Here is a 16880-nt window from a genome sequence, read left to right on the forward strand (position 1 = left end):
CAGAAAAAAAAAAAAAAAAAAAAAGTAAAGATACAGAAAAGAAAATTATAGTATTAGAGCCTAAAGTCCTAGAGAAAACAAACAGAAGAAGAAAAAACTAAGTATAGGATATATTGTGGCTAACACAGATGAGAAAATCTATTACAACATCCACATTAACACCTAAGCACGGGCTCGAACACAGAAGCACTCGAACGTGATTCACTTCTAACATTTTCTCCTTACCTTGTCTCTTCAACCGGAGCTCCGACCCGGAAACCTAAAGAAGAGTTGGAATGCTGCACACTTCTGTCTACTACTAACCAGAAGGGGTATGATGGAACTTAGTCTCTTGAAACGCCACTGCTACTTGCAGAAGACCTCTTTCCTGCATATTTCTGCCAAAAAACAAAGGAGAAAAGCTGCATTAGTTACAATGTTTGAAACCACCTTATCGGTAACAGCTCAAGTTCATCGCTAGTAGTTACTATCCTCTTTGGGATTTTCCTTTTCGAGCTTCCCCTCAAGGTTTTTAAAACACGTATGCTAGGGAGAGAGGTTTCTACACCCTTATAAAGAATAATTCGTTCTCCTCCCCAACCAATGTGGGATCTCACAATCTCTTCTAAGCTAACATTCTTAAAACACTGCCATATGTTACATTAGGATGGCTGAAAAATGATTACATCATGACGACAGTAGCAACTCTAGGTAAGTATAAATCTAGGGTCGTTACACTATCTCTCTTGCCCTGGGGTGGGAAGGATGCCTCACTGTTTTTTGGATTGGAATGACTGCCCCAACTAACCATTGGACACATGTTTGAAGTCTGTAAGTCACTAAATTACTAGTCACATTGTTTTAGCCCCTCCAATGATTTCTCTCAGGGATGAGAGTACATGGTTACTCTCCCAGATTAATGCCCCGGGAAGCAGGAAGCGTGCTACACGACTATTGGACAAGTTCTGTCTCTCTCTCTCTGGGAGAGGTGTCTCTCTCTGTATTCTTGCTCAGGAATTTTCATAATTTTCTATTGAATGAATGGTACATGATTCTACATCGACAAGAACCAAGAATCAAGAAAAGAAGAAACAAATTATTTAGTGCTTCATTTTCCTATTGATGGGCCTTACCTGTTTCCCAATGCTGAAAGGAATATATTTGTACTTGATCATGTGCATGATTTGGCGCTTCATTGTCAGGACAAATAGAACAATCCAATAGCAAAGAAGAATGGGCCAGAAAACAGGAACGTCAAAGAGTGAGAAGAAGGTCATGAAGAAGGCAATACAAAAGGCTTTGGTGATGGCATACCTGAAGAACAGAAATGAGAAAAAGATTCAAGACTCCACAAAGCCATCAATTCAACCAAATAATATCATCAAAGCCAACCATTTCACTCCAGCCTCGACCACTACCAAGCATTTGCTATAATTTGACACTCCAAAATTCTAAGAATACAATGGAATCATCAAAGCCAACCAGTATGCAGTGCTGCACAATTCACTAACACTACCCAATACAGTAATACTTTCACAATTCACTGAATTTCCATCCTCAGGGAATGGCAGGTGTTTGAAATAAGGTTGACACTTGACAATATAAAACTATTCCACCATGAAATCATCAAGTTCACCCCATCCCCATGCAATGACAAGTTTTTTACAATATGTTTACACTTGGCAAGAAGCGCCTTACAGAAATAAATAATACACTCTAAACAACTATGATGATATACATTCTGTCCTGAAAAAGGTTAATTTGGATAGAGATATATCTTCTCAACATAAACCCTGTAATTTATATGAGCCAGTAACATAAATAACCTTTTTTCTATACATATACATATACATATACATACACACACACACACACACACACACACACACATATATATATATATATAATCCGTATAACCTTTTACAAAATGGTTGAGGTTTTTGAAATACCAAATGCAGCACCAGATACTAGTTTTCAGCAATGAAATCTTCTTAGTTACTTCTAGAAAAGGGCAGAACGGAAGTCACATAACAATTAGCCAAAAACTATATCCAAAATTGAACGCAATCACACGCAGAAATCAAAGTTACTGAACAGGCTAATGCAAGAGGAATACCAAAACTTGAACTCGGGAAGTCGGCGTATGAACGGCCTGAACTCATCAGACCCTTTAGTAGGCAAGGAAGCTCCGTCTAAGACATCGAGCTCAGGATCAACCTTCGGCGATAGAAACCCAATCAAGAGATTCAAGATATAGATTCCCAAGCCATACGACACAACATAAAACCCTTGAACATAGAAAACACGCAACACATAAATCGCCGCAACAACAAGGGTTCCCAACCACCTCTGAACCGGGTGAGGAGTGGATCGATCCAAGTAATACTGAAACGCTCTGGCAAAATCATTTCTCCATTTGGCCAGAGGAGCTACTGCTGAGGCTGCGTCGCCCTCAACTCCTTCCATAAAAAAATTATCCCCTAGAATATCCTTCGAATTGTAAACAATGACATTAGGTTAACAAAACACGATCGAGAGCAAAATAAGAGCATCAATCTAATCTATCGCCAAGAACAAGAAAAGTCAAACGAATTTTGGATCTCCTGTTTTCCGACCGTTCTCATTTTACTTCCTCTGATTTCAAATCACGAAACCAAATGACAGTATTCAAAAGCAGTTCTCGGCAATCACAATTAGAAATGGAATTTACAGAACGAAATCGAGTTGAGCAGAAGAAAACCATGAAATCGGAGAACTAGGGTTCGGAAAAGGAATCGAGAAAGTAGCAGAAACTGAAATCTAACCTTGAATAATCCGAAAAGCAAGAGGAAGAACAGTAAATGGATGAGAATCGGAGCGAGTCCGTAATTGAGAAGTAACGATCAATGAAGACGATTCCGTTGGCTCAGTTTTTCGGACCGAAATATTTCCCAATTATTTTCTCATTTTAAATATTTATTTTCCAATTACCGCTAGCCTTTCTTTTTTCTTTTTTCTTTTTTTTTTTCTCACGAAAAAAAAAATATATATGAAAGTTATTGAATTGAGTTAATAAAATCCATTTGAAAAATAAATAAATATCGAAGGGTTCTTTTCATGAACTCTAAAAATAATTATTTTAAATTCATTTTGTTTTAATTTTATATAATTTTATATTATATATTATGATGCTTCGGTGAATTAAGATGAATGCAATGGAAATAACAAAAGATTTTCGGTTATTTTTATTAAAAATAAAGTAAGATTTTCAAATAAAAAATATTAAATAGATATATAGAACATTATTAATTTACAGAAAGGCGGAAAAAACTTCATATAAAACCAAAAACGCTAGAAGGAGGGCTTGAACCTCCGACCTTGTGGTTAACAGCCACACGCTCTAACCAACTGAGCTATTCCAGCTGTTTATTTATCTATATCTATTAAATTAATTTTGTACTTAAATAATGGATTATTTACTATTATTTATTATGGTTTATTCAATAATATAAGTTTCATTTTCGCTTGTGTTTTAAAATAAAGAATTCAATAGAAAAAATAAACTATTTATTTTCACCGTGTCTAAAAGCATTTTTAGTTCCAATTTAGAAATATTAATTAGCGTTTTGCCAAAATTCATTATTCACTTATGCTAAATAATAAATAGAGACTTCGACTCTAGGATGGAAAGATCCAACATTAAATGACGGAAGCTTTTCAAAGACTATGACACTTATCGTATAAAAAATGGATGAGTTAAAAGATTGTAACATTTGTATATGATGATATAATTAAATGTATTGTAACCATAAGTGTAAATTTTTTAGTTGATTGATAACTTAATATGATATATACGTGGTAAGTCTTTTGTTCAAGTTTTTGTAATGTGATTTTACTCCATTAGTATTGATTTGTACTCGTGGTAGGGTCTTCAACAAATTTCCATATCTACAAATGAGGCGTATTGATGTCATGTTGAGCTACGGAAAATGCTACAAGGTTGAAAGCCTAAAAAATGCTATGAAAGTCATCTCCAACATAACATCATCGACAAAGATTAGTCGGAGATCTATGTGAGTTTGTAGCCTATAGTTAGTGTCTTTATGAGTTTGTGTCTTTTTCTTTTACTACGTGTTAGGATCGATACCAATTGTTAGCTCTGATACTAATTGTTAGGATCGGCTCAACAATGCACACACTCGATCAAGATGAACACAAAGAACAGGAGAGAGAAAATACAAGGAGAAATATTGGCTAAAAAAACATGAGAGAGAAAATACAATGAGAAATATTAGCTAAAAGTTTTATTATTGATGACTTGTATGTACAACAACAAGAGAGAATAGAGAAAGAAGAGAAGTACATTTTGAGAGCACTACCTAATGGGTATATATATGGTTTCAATTTATTAAATATAGCTTCCAAAGATTTAAACCTACCGGATATAATTTAACAAATATATATCTATCAAATATTTACCAAATATCTACCCATCTCTATCATATCTCTACTAAATATCTTCCAAATATATCTCTATCAGATCTAAGCATCACCTTCCATATCCCAACACTATATTACTAGAAATAAGAAAAATATAAGAGATTTCAATTATCATGGTAATTATAAAAAAAAATAATAATAATAATAAAATTATAAGATAACACTCTCTAAAAACATGAACGACATTACTTCGAGCAATCAAGAACGACATACTATAAAATCCGTTTACACTAATCTTTATTGACCCGAAGACAATTTACAAATCCACCAAATTAGCTTAGTTTTGAAGTTTTGAGAGTAAATAATTGAATTAAATATANTTTTTTTTTTTTTTTTTTTTTTTTTTTTTTTTTTTTTTTTTTTTTTTTTTTTTTTTTTTTTTTTGTCTTTTATGGCTGAAAACAGAGTTGGAGTGCACTCCAGAGAAAAGAAAGGTTTGGAATATTTAAAAAATCAACCCAGAGGGATAATTATATAAAGATTCCAACCATTGGAAGTTAAAAACAATAAAACAAATATACTTGAAGAGAATAAAATCAAAGAAAATGCATTCAAGTTGGAGTTAATTAAGTAATATAAGAGAAAAATGGATTAAATCATTGCCCAACATGCAAAAAAGAGTATATTCCTGTCCAAATAAAATTCAGCATTTCCATTGGTAGTTAAGAGAAAAGAAATCATATTGGGCTTTCTATTTTGTTATCCTTTGGAATGCTTGGAGCGCCAAGGGATCTCTTGTTTCAAAATAGATTCAAAATTATAGTTCCACTTATTCAAAGATTCTGCCTTTGTTGTGTCCTCTACTAGTGATGATAGTGATGATAAGTGATGATAAGGATGGTAAATGAAAATCATCCATTTGGAAGAATCCCACACAAAGTTAGAGAATTTACCTCAATATTGATGGCCTTCTTCTATTGTTGGATGCTTCCTGTCACGATAACACATCAGTTTAAGTATATCTAATGTAACTTCAAACTTTTGAAATCCAACGAAAATAAATAAATAAATAAATTTAATGCTTAATCAACTTTTTAAATATATCAAAAGAAATAAATCCTTCTCACAATATTAGGAAAATTGAAGAAAAAAAAAACCCTCTTTTAATGCTCAATCAAGGGATAAAAGATGAAAGAGATAATCATCTAAAGAATAGGATCTATTACGTATATTTTTTTGAAATTTTATGTTTTATAATTTTTTAAAAGTAACATGGATGATAGGAGTTGGATGAAAGTCTTACCTCTGCTAATTTAAGGAATTATCATGAGTTTATAATCAAGGAATACTATCTACATTAGAATGAGAGTTTATGTTTAAAGTGGAGAATATCATATTATTGTGGAGAGTCGTGTTCATAGGAACTGCTTGTAAGGTTAGTCGAAAAGAGTTATAATATAGAGAAAGCTAGCCAACCGAATTTAATCTAAAAGTGCATTATACGCTACACTAACAGATGCAGTGAGATAACCCTAACAAACATGTACGCCGGCCAAAATGCAATATTCATTATGTCTAACCTTCTTTCTCAAGTCTAATAGTTCTTTCAGTAAAAAAGTTGTACAAGATCTAACATTCCAGTTCTAAGTGTCCACCCAAAGTTGGATGTGCGTGAATAATAAGTATGCTATCTAAAAATGTTTGTGGGTGGGCCACATGATTGGCCAATTCTAGTAGAATATTAATCCAATAAAATTAAGTATTTATAGAATACAAACTAAACAAAATCATTCTTGCACAATAACAAGTGGACACGAGATAACTGTAGGTATTTATTCATTGCATGATGCACAAATTTCTAGTTTCACATGTATATTCGAAAAAGAAAAAAATAAAATGTGCACGATGTGACATTAGGCTAGAATTTAAAGTGAAGTATCAGAAAATAGCAATCAAATCATCNAAAAAAAAAAAAAAAAAAAAAAAAAAAAAAAAAAAAAAAAAAAAAAAAAAAAAAAAAAACTAAACTAAACAAATAAATAATTCTACCAATACTTCTTAGATTAATACATTATTGGTAGAGAAGAAATACAAATGTGTCTGTCTAATCACTTTAGCAATACTTAGTATGTATTTGGAGTAATTTTATAAAAAAAAAAATACATTTGAACTGAAATCATTTTTTCTATTAACAGATAGAAAAAACACTAATTTAGAGTATACATTATTATATAAACCTAGTTTCTAAAAAGAAAAGGTATTGCATGCTTCAAGAGTCAATCTACGGTGGAAGTGGAGTGGCATATTAATAAAAAGTTACCTATCTTTTTAAATACTTAAATATCTTGTTGTTTAGATTGGAATCTGAATCTTAAACCTAGTGGGATGCTACAAATTCTTCAGCACTGACATTCGAATCTTTCGTGCAACAAAACTTTCATTTAAATTAATAATTTTTGTTAAGTACAACTAAAATTTCCCTTTAGTTATTTTAATTAATTTTGTATATATTATTTAACCACACTGTTCAGCCTCCTCTAAAGTTTATGGAACCCTCAAACAACTTTCTTAACAATCATCTCTCGACAAAGCACACTTTGAGCTTCCTCAACATGTCTTATACTAATGGAGATATATTTCTCACCTATAAATTCATGATCATTCATTGAATTAGCCAATATGTGTGAGGAGTAGATATGCAAAAAAAAAAAAAAANAAAAAAAAAAAAAAAAAAAAAAAAAAAAAAAAAAAAAAAAAAAAAATCATGAAAATATTTACATATATTTCCAAGTATCTATTTATCAAATAAAAAGAAATAATATGAATATGTCATTAATAAATAGATCGCTGGAAAGTATTTTCTACTTGGCATCCTAAAGTTTCCATTCCAAAAGTTCCTAATTCGGGCATACTATAGGCCCTCTCAAAAGTTTATTTCAACATCTAAGCTAATGTTGGAAAAATGATTTGTATCAATGGTGACCGTTTTTTCCGGTTAAAAAAAGTAGTGAGAGAGATGGTCCTACCTGTTCTTGGATTAAATTTATTGCAAGTAGCGGAAATATGCAAAAGGGGAACGGACCAATAATCCAGAGACCCACTAAAAGGGAGGGAAGGTGGAGGTTTATATTGAAAGCAGCATTCAGTGTGTGATTGCGTAGGGTAAGAATTGGATCTAATCCTCCCACCAGCCTATTAAATCTTTAGAATTTCTCATTGCTGATGAAGTGACGATATTATAAGTGACAAGAACAGTGTTTTGAAATGATCTTACGACCCCTTGGTCGGTCACTCGAACTTTCTCAGGCAAAGGGAATCACTCTAAAATGTATTCTTCAACTTGTTTAATCCCACTACCATCACCTTGACTATATAAGAGGCACTCACAGCCTACATTCACACCAGAACCTTGACTAACTCCTCGCTTACAAGAGACACTCAGACCCTACATTCCCAGCTTTCCTTCCAAACTCCCTTAATATAATGGCATCAAATACTTTTAGATCTTCAGGCAGTTCAAGCTCCACATGGACGCCTAAGCAAAACAAAAAGTTTGAGGATGCTCTGGCTTTTTACCCTGAGGACACACCAGACCGGTGGCAAAAAGTGGCCAGGGCTGTAGGTGGAAAAACAGCCGAGGAAGTAAAAAGGCATTATGATATCCTGGTGCACGATCTGATGCATATAGAATCTGGAAAGGTTCCTCTTCCCAAATACAAGCCCATTGCATCCAACAGTATAGTGTGTGGTGATGAGCAGAGGTAACGTGCTATCTATCTACTCCTAGGCGTCTTTTTATGTCATATGTCAAGTCTCTATCCTACTTTCATCCTCGGAAAGTCATCCAAATCTCTGAGTATTTAGTTCATAGGGGAAAAGACATTCAAAATAACGAAGTCCGTGAGCTAATTGGGCTTCGAGATTGCGTATACGCAAAAAGAGGTTCTTACAAGAATAGATATTCAACGTTAACAGTAAAACGGACCTTCCATCAGCCTTATGAAATTATTAAGAATCACAGATCTCCACAATGGTATAATATTGTTTACTTTGAGTATAAGCTCTCCGTCGCTTTGCTTTGAGCTCTCCAAAAGGCCTCATGCCAATGGAAATAATATTCCTTACTTATAAACCCATGATTATTCCTTAAATTAGGTAACGTGGGACTCACTCCCAATAATCTTTCACTCGAACAAAGTACACTATAGAGCCAACCCTGATGCCTATGGAGCCATCGACAATCCTCAACAATTTCTTCAATCGAATAATAGTATACCTTTTCGTTCAATCCTTGTAGCTTTCATTTACTTAAAGAAGTTCTTCTAAATACTTCATGCTATTCCTATTCATGCATTCCCACAATCTCTCATGCTTTTCTAAGTTGCATGCACATGGTCCTGTATTTCTGAATTCAGACATCTACGTATCTATCCATCCCTTCTTTAACATTTGGATCTACTTCAGTACTTGGCCACAAAAACTGATTAAAAAAACTGGCAAAACTGACATGGGTGAATTAATTAAGCATCAAGTGTGCCCGAGAACTCGCCTTAAACTATACCTCTGCTTCCTTGCAGATTAACTGTCCATATATTCACATTTAGAAACATTTAGCTAATCTTTCTATCTTCTCTCTTTGAACTATTGTTGCAGGCTCATGAAAAATCTAAAGCTCCAATAAGGGAAGGTATTATACCGATGATGTAATAAGAGCTGCAGAAGCGCTGTTCTCGAAAATTACAGGAATATGGCTGGGTGTCAGTGTTCTTTATTTTCACGCCCTGTTGGTCCTTTCTAGCATATATTGCTAAACTATTGGTAACATGTGTAGCCTAAACTAAAGTTAAGTCGTAACCTGTTTGTTCTTGTACCTGATAATTCTGCTTTTGTGTACTTGTGTGATTACTGTTTCATTCGCTTTCCAATCATTAAAAAAATGAAAAGAAAAAGCAAAGAATATATATGTTTGCCTTTATTGATTATCGCTACAAGTGATATTCCTAGTCTACGGACTAGCCAATGTGACGTCTAATCAAGTATAAAGTGGACGGATCAATCCAATTATTTCATCAAATGAACGATCAACAGAACATGTAGAGGCAGAATAATTAGTAAACAATGGAAATTGTAAATTTGAGACCGAGCCAAGGAGATGACCAACTAAACGCTTAAGAATTCAGAGGTGAAAAACAAACAATAAAATTGGGGAAAGACGGGAAGAACAATAACTTTCGAGGTAAACAATTACGAAAAGAAGCATCGCACAAGATCCATTTCACTGACCTGTAGACGAGGTTGCGCATGTAAATCCTGATGATGGAGATGAGTAATTTCTCTGGCAAAATCCGACTCGAGTAACTGATTGAACAATTTAATCCTGCTTCGGAAAACGAACAACAATTTGAGAAAAATGTCAATCAACATGACTTTCGATGTACACAACTATCGAAAATCAGAACCGGAATGTAACCGCTTATTAATACGGACCTGAAGACGGTGAAAACAAGATGAGAATAGGATATGGACACCGGAAATCCATTCAAATTAAAGAACATCGAACGAATTGCAGATAAAATAACTGCGAGAGATCGGAGGAAGTCGCCATTGGAAGGAACAATTATCAGGCACCTGAATAGGATGAATCCGCGGTACAAGTAAAACCAGAATGAGAATGCCGCATATTGCCGCATGATCAAATATATGAATGCTGAGTTGAAAAACGAACAACAACATGCAATTTCAAAGAAAAAAATGTCGAATCAACAAAAATTTCTGTGTGAACAGTCATCAAGCACCAGAATCGGTATAAAACCGCGATAAATGATACTGACCTGTAGACGATGAAAACAGAATGACAATGCGGCAGAAATCAATAACGTTACGTTGAACGAACTGCAGATGAAATTAACAACAGTGAGAGATTGGAGGAAGTAGTAGCCATTGGGAGGCTCAATAAGCTCGAAGCAGATGGTGGAGATGAAAGAAGAGACCAGAGATTGGGATTGATTCTTCTCGATTAGAAGAAGACCAAATGGCGGGAAATTTGCGAAGTGAAACGCGCGAAGACGATCAGATCTTTCCTTTGTGTACTGCATGGAAACCAATCTTAAGATCCTGACCGTTCATCGTGTAGAAAATTAGAGTACATCTGATAATAAGATCTTGTCCGTTGATTACTGGCAAGATAAAACAACGAAAATGAAAGCTAAAAATATTGGAGATGCGGGGTATCGATCCCCGTACCTCGCGCAAGTAAGCGAGCGCTCTACCATCTGAGCTACATCCCCAACTGTTAAATAATTAAAATAATAATAATTAAATCAAGCAATAGTAAATATTAAATCTGTATTTTAATTAAAAATGCAATATTAATTATGTCCACGTGATAATAAAAAGATATATATTTATGATAATGATTAATAAAATGTTATATGATTATAAATCAATAGATACCATTTTAAAAAATATAATTTCTTACAAAATACTAAATATTTAATTTAAAAATTATATATATAATTTTCAAGTTGAAATTAAAATTCAATACAGGAACGGATCGTATGAAATTAAATTGGTTAAATTAATAAAAATATTCATAAAATCTTAAAAGATTTAATAGTGCCCTTAAATTTTAAAAAATATTCTAAACTTAAAATATATATATATTTGAATCTTAAAATTTTTAATTATTATTTTATAATTTTTATAATTTTTTAAATTTTTAAAAAAATACCCTTACCATAAATACCCTAATTAAAAAATAACCATTAACTTTAATTTTTATACAAAAAATAAATAAATAAAATTGTATAGTTAAAATTGAAAAAAATAAATAAAATTGTATAGTTAAAATTGTGGGAAATTATTCGAAGTGAGTCCCACATTAGTTAATTTAGTGAAATATCATGTGTTTATAACTGCGAAATACTACCTCCATTAATGAAGGTCAAAGCAAAGGTACCCTTATCCTACTTATTCTCAATTTCGATTCTGAAGCTCAAGTTCTTGTTGGACCCATATGAGTCCAACGATTTTTGCTGAACCACCTCACAAAGAAAGAAGTATACCAGACCCATATGAGTCAACGATTTCTTGTTGGACCCATATGAGTCCAACGATTTTTGCTGAACCACCTCACAAAGAAAGAAGTATACCAGACCCATATGAGTCAACGATTTTCGCTGAACCACCTCACAAAGAAAGAAACGATTTTCGCTGAACCACCTCACAAAGAAAGAAGGGGCAGCCACTAGCTGTCCCGAATTCAAGTTGATTCTCTTTTGCCTCTTCCTCGGAGAAAGACGATCAAACAATTACCAATCTAGGTCCGCAACGAGAGAGTCGTGATTCTTAAGGAAAATTGTTTATTTATATTTTATAGATCATTTATTTTCTTAATTTTAAAATTTAAACTTCAAAGTATACCTATTATTTTTAATGTGTAATTACAGTTTGGTCCCTATACTAGCGAAAAATAATATTTTTTAAATATTTTTTTTGAAAAGTTTAATTTTTACATTAAAAATAAAAATAAATAAATAAATGAAAAAAAAGAAGTGGGGGAGATGAGTTGGCACAAAATGATTGGTTGGGTGAACAAATCTAGAAAGAAGTTCGCTGAGTTCATCATTCATCTAATCATTATCTCATTAATTAAAACAGAATAATCATATTATATTATATTATATTATATTATATTATATTGTTTCTTAATTAAGTTGGTTTTCCGCACCCCCTGCAATCTTCTCATCAATCAAATTCAACCCAACATTTCCCAATGTCGTTGACTTTGACTTTTTTGTCAAACAAAAACGAAACAATTTACCTTAAATTTAATATACCTAAATTAAATCCATTCTTCCTTTTATTTTATTAATATAAGTAATTACTCGACTATGTAAATTAAATTACCGCGTTCATAGGTTCAGCTGCAAAAACTAAAATTTCGAGTTTGTTGGAATGGTGACATAAACTATCCAAACAGAGCAAAAAAATTTATGTTGGTTGAGTCGGTGATCTAAACTAACCAAATAGAGGTTACAACCTAACCCAACCTTCTATTTTCGGTCGGGTTGAGTTGGTTCGTCAAGCTGTTTTTTTTTTTTTATTTTATAAAATTCAAATATCAATCCTCCACAAATCACAGTGCATCACTTACTTAGGTTGCATAGATTAAATATTTGTAACATTTATAATAATCTTGGTTTGTTCGTAACTTTGGTTTTAAACATCAAAAGACTGAACTTGACCCAAACTAAAGTTAAAAAATAAAAATCAAACTTAACCCAGGTTAAGTTTGAGTTGGATAGCTTGAATTAATATCCCTAAATTGATTATGTAATTAATTATTATATCATGGTAAGACATCGTTATTTAATTTAAAGGTATAAAACCTTCAACGTGTATTGTGATGTCCCACATTGGTTAGGGAGGAGAACAAAACACCATTTATAAGGGTGTGGAAACCTTCCCCTACGTTTTAAAGCCTCGAGGGGAAGCTCGAAACGGAAAGTCCAAAAATGACAATATTTGCTAGCGGTGGCTCTGGGTCGTTACAAATGGTATCAGAGCAAGACACTGAATGATGTGTCAGCCTTCTCACTGTTCCCCGAAGGGGGGTAGATACAAGGCGGTGTGCTAGTAAGGACGATAGGCCCCGAAGGAGGGATGAATTTGGTAGCTGTCCCACATCCTCGAAGGGAGGTAGACACGAGGTTGTGTGCCAGTAAGGACGCTAGACCCCGAAGGGGGGTGGATTTGGTAGCTGTCCCACATCGATTTGAAGAAGGAAATACGCGTTTTAAAGCCTTGAGGAAAAGCCCAGAAAGGACAATATCGAAAAATTCAAAGTGGACAATATCTGCTAGCGGTGATCCGGGCCGTTACATATATATATTATAAGCATACAATAAACGAACAAGGACCCACAAACCATATCCAAAATCACAAATAAAATTAGTCAAATTCATGTCTTAACGAATTCCAATTTTAGTTAGTCAAAAACTTCAACAAATTTCCTTAAAACTTTCCAATAAAAATTTTAAAATTTAAAATAAATAATTTAAGTAGTAATTAAAAGAATTAAATTAAATTAAATTTGAAAACTAGTCTATGCCTATTATTCATTAAAATTTTAATTTTAATTTTAATTTTAATATTTATTAATAATTAAAATTTTAAACCAAAAATGATAACGAACATGCTTAAATAATAAAACCATAAATAATTGAGGGCTTAAGATTAATTAAGATTAATTAAGAGTAATTAAGATTAATTAAGATTAAGAATCACAAAAAGGTCTCTGACATAAAATCGTCTCAATATTCCTCTAATTATATAAACCTGATATTTCCCTAAAATTTCAGTGATTCTTACCTTCTTCCTCGAGCAGGCATTGGCTATGGCTTCCTATGATTCACTCATCACGGCGGCACCGGAACCGGCACCGGCGACGGCGACGGCGACGGCAACGGCAAGTTCTGGTTCGTTATTGTCGTTCTGCTTCTTCATTGTGTTCTTGTTGTTGTGCATCCAGACTTTGAGGACTTGCCGTTTCACTCCGACTTCGCTACAGAATCTCTCCACTTCTTCTTCGTCTTGCTTTTGAATCCTCCATCCGATCTTCTCTGCGAACTCGAGCATTCGATCCTTTTGCTCCTGTGTGAACTTCGTACGGAAGCGCTTTTTCGATAAGGTGTAGGAAGACGGCGGCATGACCTCGGCATTTGATTGGAAGACGTTCAAATCCTCGCTGGAAGACTCGGTTCCGCCACCACCGGCGTAGGCGACGTTCATTGGAGCGATGATTGGAGCGGTAGGACTGGAATGGAGATTCAACGCCATGGAGAATTTATGGTGTCCGTGGAGAGCGGAAGGAGACGGTAATGGCGCAGGAAGCTGGAGATGAGGTAACATTAATCCTCTTCTGTAATTAGCACCGATACTTAATTGATTCTCGCCGTCGATTTCTTTCCTGTGGAAGTTTCGATGACATTCACAGGCGGCACATTTCAAAGCCTCTAGGGTTCCGTCTTCACCACTAGGCATAAACTCCCCGCATCCGTCGTATATATTCCCCCCAACGCTCGCCGCGTGATTCTTCAAACACTCTCGATACCTAACTCCAGTCCCCGCTCCTCTCACCTTGGATCTACCTCCACCTCCACCACCGCCACCTCCACCGCCACCTCCACCGCCGCCGCCTCCGCCGCCACCTCCACCGCCGCCGCCTCCGCCGCCGCGCACATCCTCTCCAGCAACAAGATCAGCGTCGAGATGCTCTGGTTGGATATGATGATGAGAACCATTATGAACCGACTCGATTCTCCTCTCCACAACTCCAGACGACGTTTCCCCAAAAATATGCGCATATCCGCCTCCACCGCCAGAAACAGCAGGCATCATTACTTCCTTCTCCTGCTCTCGCATATCCATGAATTTCAAAACCTCAACCACAACAGAGATGAACAAACAGCAGAGAGATCTCAAAACAGAGCTCGGATTTCAAACAGTTTGAGGTACGCAAATTAATTAATTCCTTCCCTGCATGCTCTTTTTTGCTCTGTTTGTTCCTCAGAAATTAGATAGAGATAGGAAGAGCTAAGCATAAGAGTAGAGAAAGGTAGCGTTGCGCATTTGAAAAAAAAAACGAAGTCAGATTCAGAAACCAGATTGGTTTCATCAGCACCATGAACTAGAGAGAGAAAGAGAGAGAGGAAGAGAGAGATTAGGGTTTGTGAAGAAGAGAGAGAAGGGTGAAAGAGGGATTTAATTATTTAATTTATTTTTTAGAAAAAAAAAAAAAAAAAAAAAAANAAAAAAAAAAAAAAAAAAAAAAAAAAAAAAAAAAAATTGCCTCAAGGGATCCAACAGGCCAGCTACATAAGCAACAAGAGACAGGTTGGTTGCTTAAGGAGAAGCCGGGGAGTAAGAGGGGAAGGGCAAAATGGTAATTAAAGAGAGAAAAAAAGAAGCGACAAGGTCATGTTCATCCCTCTCCCACGGCCTGCCATAAAGGGACCCACACCCCGCCCCACCCCGCCCCACCACGCCCCACCTCACCCTCATCATTATTGCTGTGCCAATTTTTACAGCGGGGTAAAAGGGGTAAAAGTGAAAAGTANAGTAGTGGGGTTGTCGCGTTGCTTTCTCTCTCAGAGTGTGTGTAGAATTTGGTACAGAAGAGAGAGAGAGAGAGAGAGAGAGAGAGAGAGAGAGGGGAATTCTGAAACGTCTGCAACACCACGCTTGCCCCAAGCAATGTCTTTACCTTTCTGTGATGCAATCGATGCCTTTCATTTGTCTCTCTTTCCACGTCTTTCCTTTCAACCAATCCCAATTCCTCATTAATTTTCTTTTTTACTTCATACAATCATTAATAATAAATACATATATATATATATATATATATATATATCAATTATTACTAAATTATGTTTATTTTGACTAATTATTTTAAATGTTTGAAAAAAATTATTCATGGCTACTACAACTACTCGGGTTTAATTGTTTTTGAGTGTATCATAAATTTTAGAATCTTTAATAACTCTTATGGCATCTGACTATAAAATTGGTAGTGATTGAACGTTTTTTCTCATCTATTTGTAGATATGTACAAAATTTAATTTTGGTGGACTGCTCGAGCTGCTCCTGCGGTAAGAGCGGTTTGTTATATACCAGTTGGAGGAAGAATTGGGAACCTCCAACGTCGTATGGTCAACTTAGAATTGGTACGAAGAAAGAGCGATGCAAAACTGAATGTGAATTTATTCTAGGACCATTTAATTTATTTTTTCCTTTCACGTTTATTTTTAAAAAACCAATTTGTTGGAATTATTGGATTTTTGTTTTAATTTTTACTTTGGGCATGCGTACACATAGGGATACTAGTCTCCATAGTTGTGTTTATTGGGCTTTGTTCGTTCGAGTTGGGAAGGCTTAGGCCCAACTGTATGTTGTTAGGTGCTTTAAGATGGGGGCCCATAAACGACGTTGGGCTATTTTCAATGGGCCTATTTCTATGTGTCAGTGTGAGTGTGCATGTATTCGATCTGTTTGTCTTTGGAATTGGGACCACCATTTAGCCTAGGGGGCTTTCTGAAAGTACCCAAAAAATTCTAGGTTTAAGAATGGTGATGATAGTTCAAAGACTACCAGAGGCATCTATAAATTTCTTTTCGTCCTCTTTGCATTCGAGACGTTCTGTCAATCCGCTGTTCATCGATAGACGAAACTCTCTCTTTATCATTTCGTGCGGACGTTTTTCATTCTTCACCCGGTCCAACGTAGCATTTTAGAAGTCAAAGTCTAAAATCCAATAAAAAAAAAATCATAGATAAATTAATCTCTCCACTTTCGTTAGTTACACGACTCTCCACAATGATATGATATTGTCTACTTTGAGCATAAACTTTTATGACTTTGTCGCTTTGCTTTGAGCTTCCTCAAAAGGCCAACGAATATAATATTCTTTGATTATAAATTCA

The 16880-nt window shown here is 34.7% G+C and overlaps 3 protein-coding genes, 1 long non-coding RNA gene and 1 other non-coding gene across 5 annotated transcripts; 1 reads left to right on the forward strand and 4 right to left on the reverse strand.

Moving 5' to 3' along the window:
• Positions 1-31: 31 nt before the first annotated feature.
• On the reverse strand, positions 32-2912 carry LOC111797975 (protein RER1B-like). The gene is made up of 4 exons (XM_023680898.1): positions 2784-2912; positions 2096-2469; positions 1113-1293; positions 32-377 (listed from the first exon to the last, which is right to left on the reverse strand). Exons 2-4 carry the CDS (start codon positions 2443-2445, stop codon positions 324-326), a joined length of 585 nt encoding a protein of 194 aa, XP_023536666.1. The 5' UTR covers positions 2446-2469; positions 2784-2912; the 3' UTR covers positions 32-323.
• Positions 2913-3307: 395 nt separating this feature from the next.
• TRNAN-GUU lies at positions 3308-3381 on the reverse strand. The gene has a single exon. It is a non-coding gene; the product is annotated as a tRNA-Asn (tRNA).
• Positions 3382-4839: 1458 nt separating this feature from the next.
• LOC111799084 lies at positions 4840-10375 on the reverse strand. Its single transcript, XR_002815765.1, has 4 exons — positions 10230-10375; positions 9886-10026; positions 9682-9775; positions 4840-5389 (listed from the first exon to the last, which is right to left on the reverse strand). It is a non-coding gene; the product is annotated as an uncharacterized LOC111799084 (long non-coding RNA).
• Positions 7882-9079, forward strand: LOC111799083 (protein RADIALIS-like 4). Its single transcript, XM_023682481.1, has 2 exons — positions 7882-8159; positions 9052-9079. Exons 1-2 carry the CDS (start codon positions 7882-7884, stop codon positions 9077-9079), a joined length of 306 nt encoding a protein of 101 aa, XP_023538249.1.
• A 3264-nt stretch (positions 10376-13639) lies between the features above and the next one.
• LOC111798956 (zinc-finger homeodomain protein 2-like) lies at positions 13640-15133 on the reverse strand. The gene has a single exon (XM_023682314.1). It carries the CDS (start codon positions 14827-14829, stop codon positions 13804-13806), a length of 1026 nt encoding a protein of 341 aa, XP_023538082.1. The 5' UTR covers positions 14830-15133; the 3' UTR covers positions 13640-13803.
• Positions 15134-16880: the final 1747 nt, after the last annotated feature.

The sequence above is a fragment of the Cucurbita pepo genome, chromosome LG07 (assembly GCF_002806865.2).
Source record: "Cucurbita pepo subsp. pepo cultivar mu-cu-16 chromosome LG07, ASM280686v2, whole genome shotgun sequence".
NCBI classification, from domain to species: domain Eukaryota; kingdom Viridiplantae; phylum Streptophyta; class Magnoliopsida; order Cucurbitales; family Cucurbitaceae; genus Cucurbita; species Cucurbita pepo.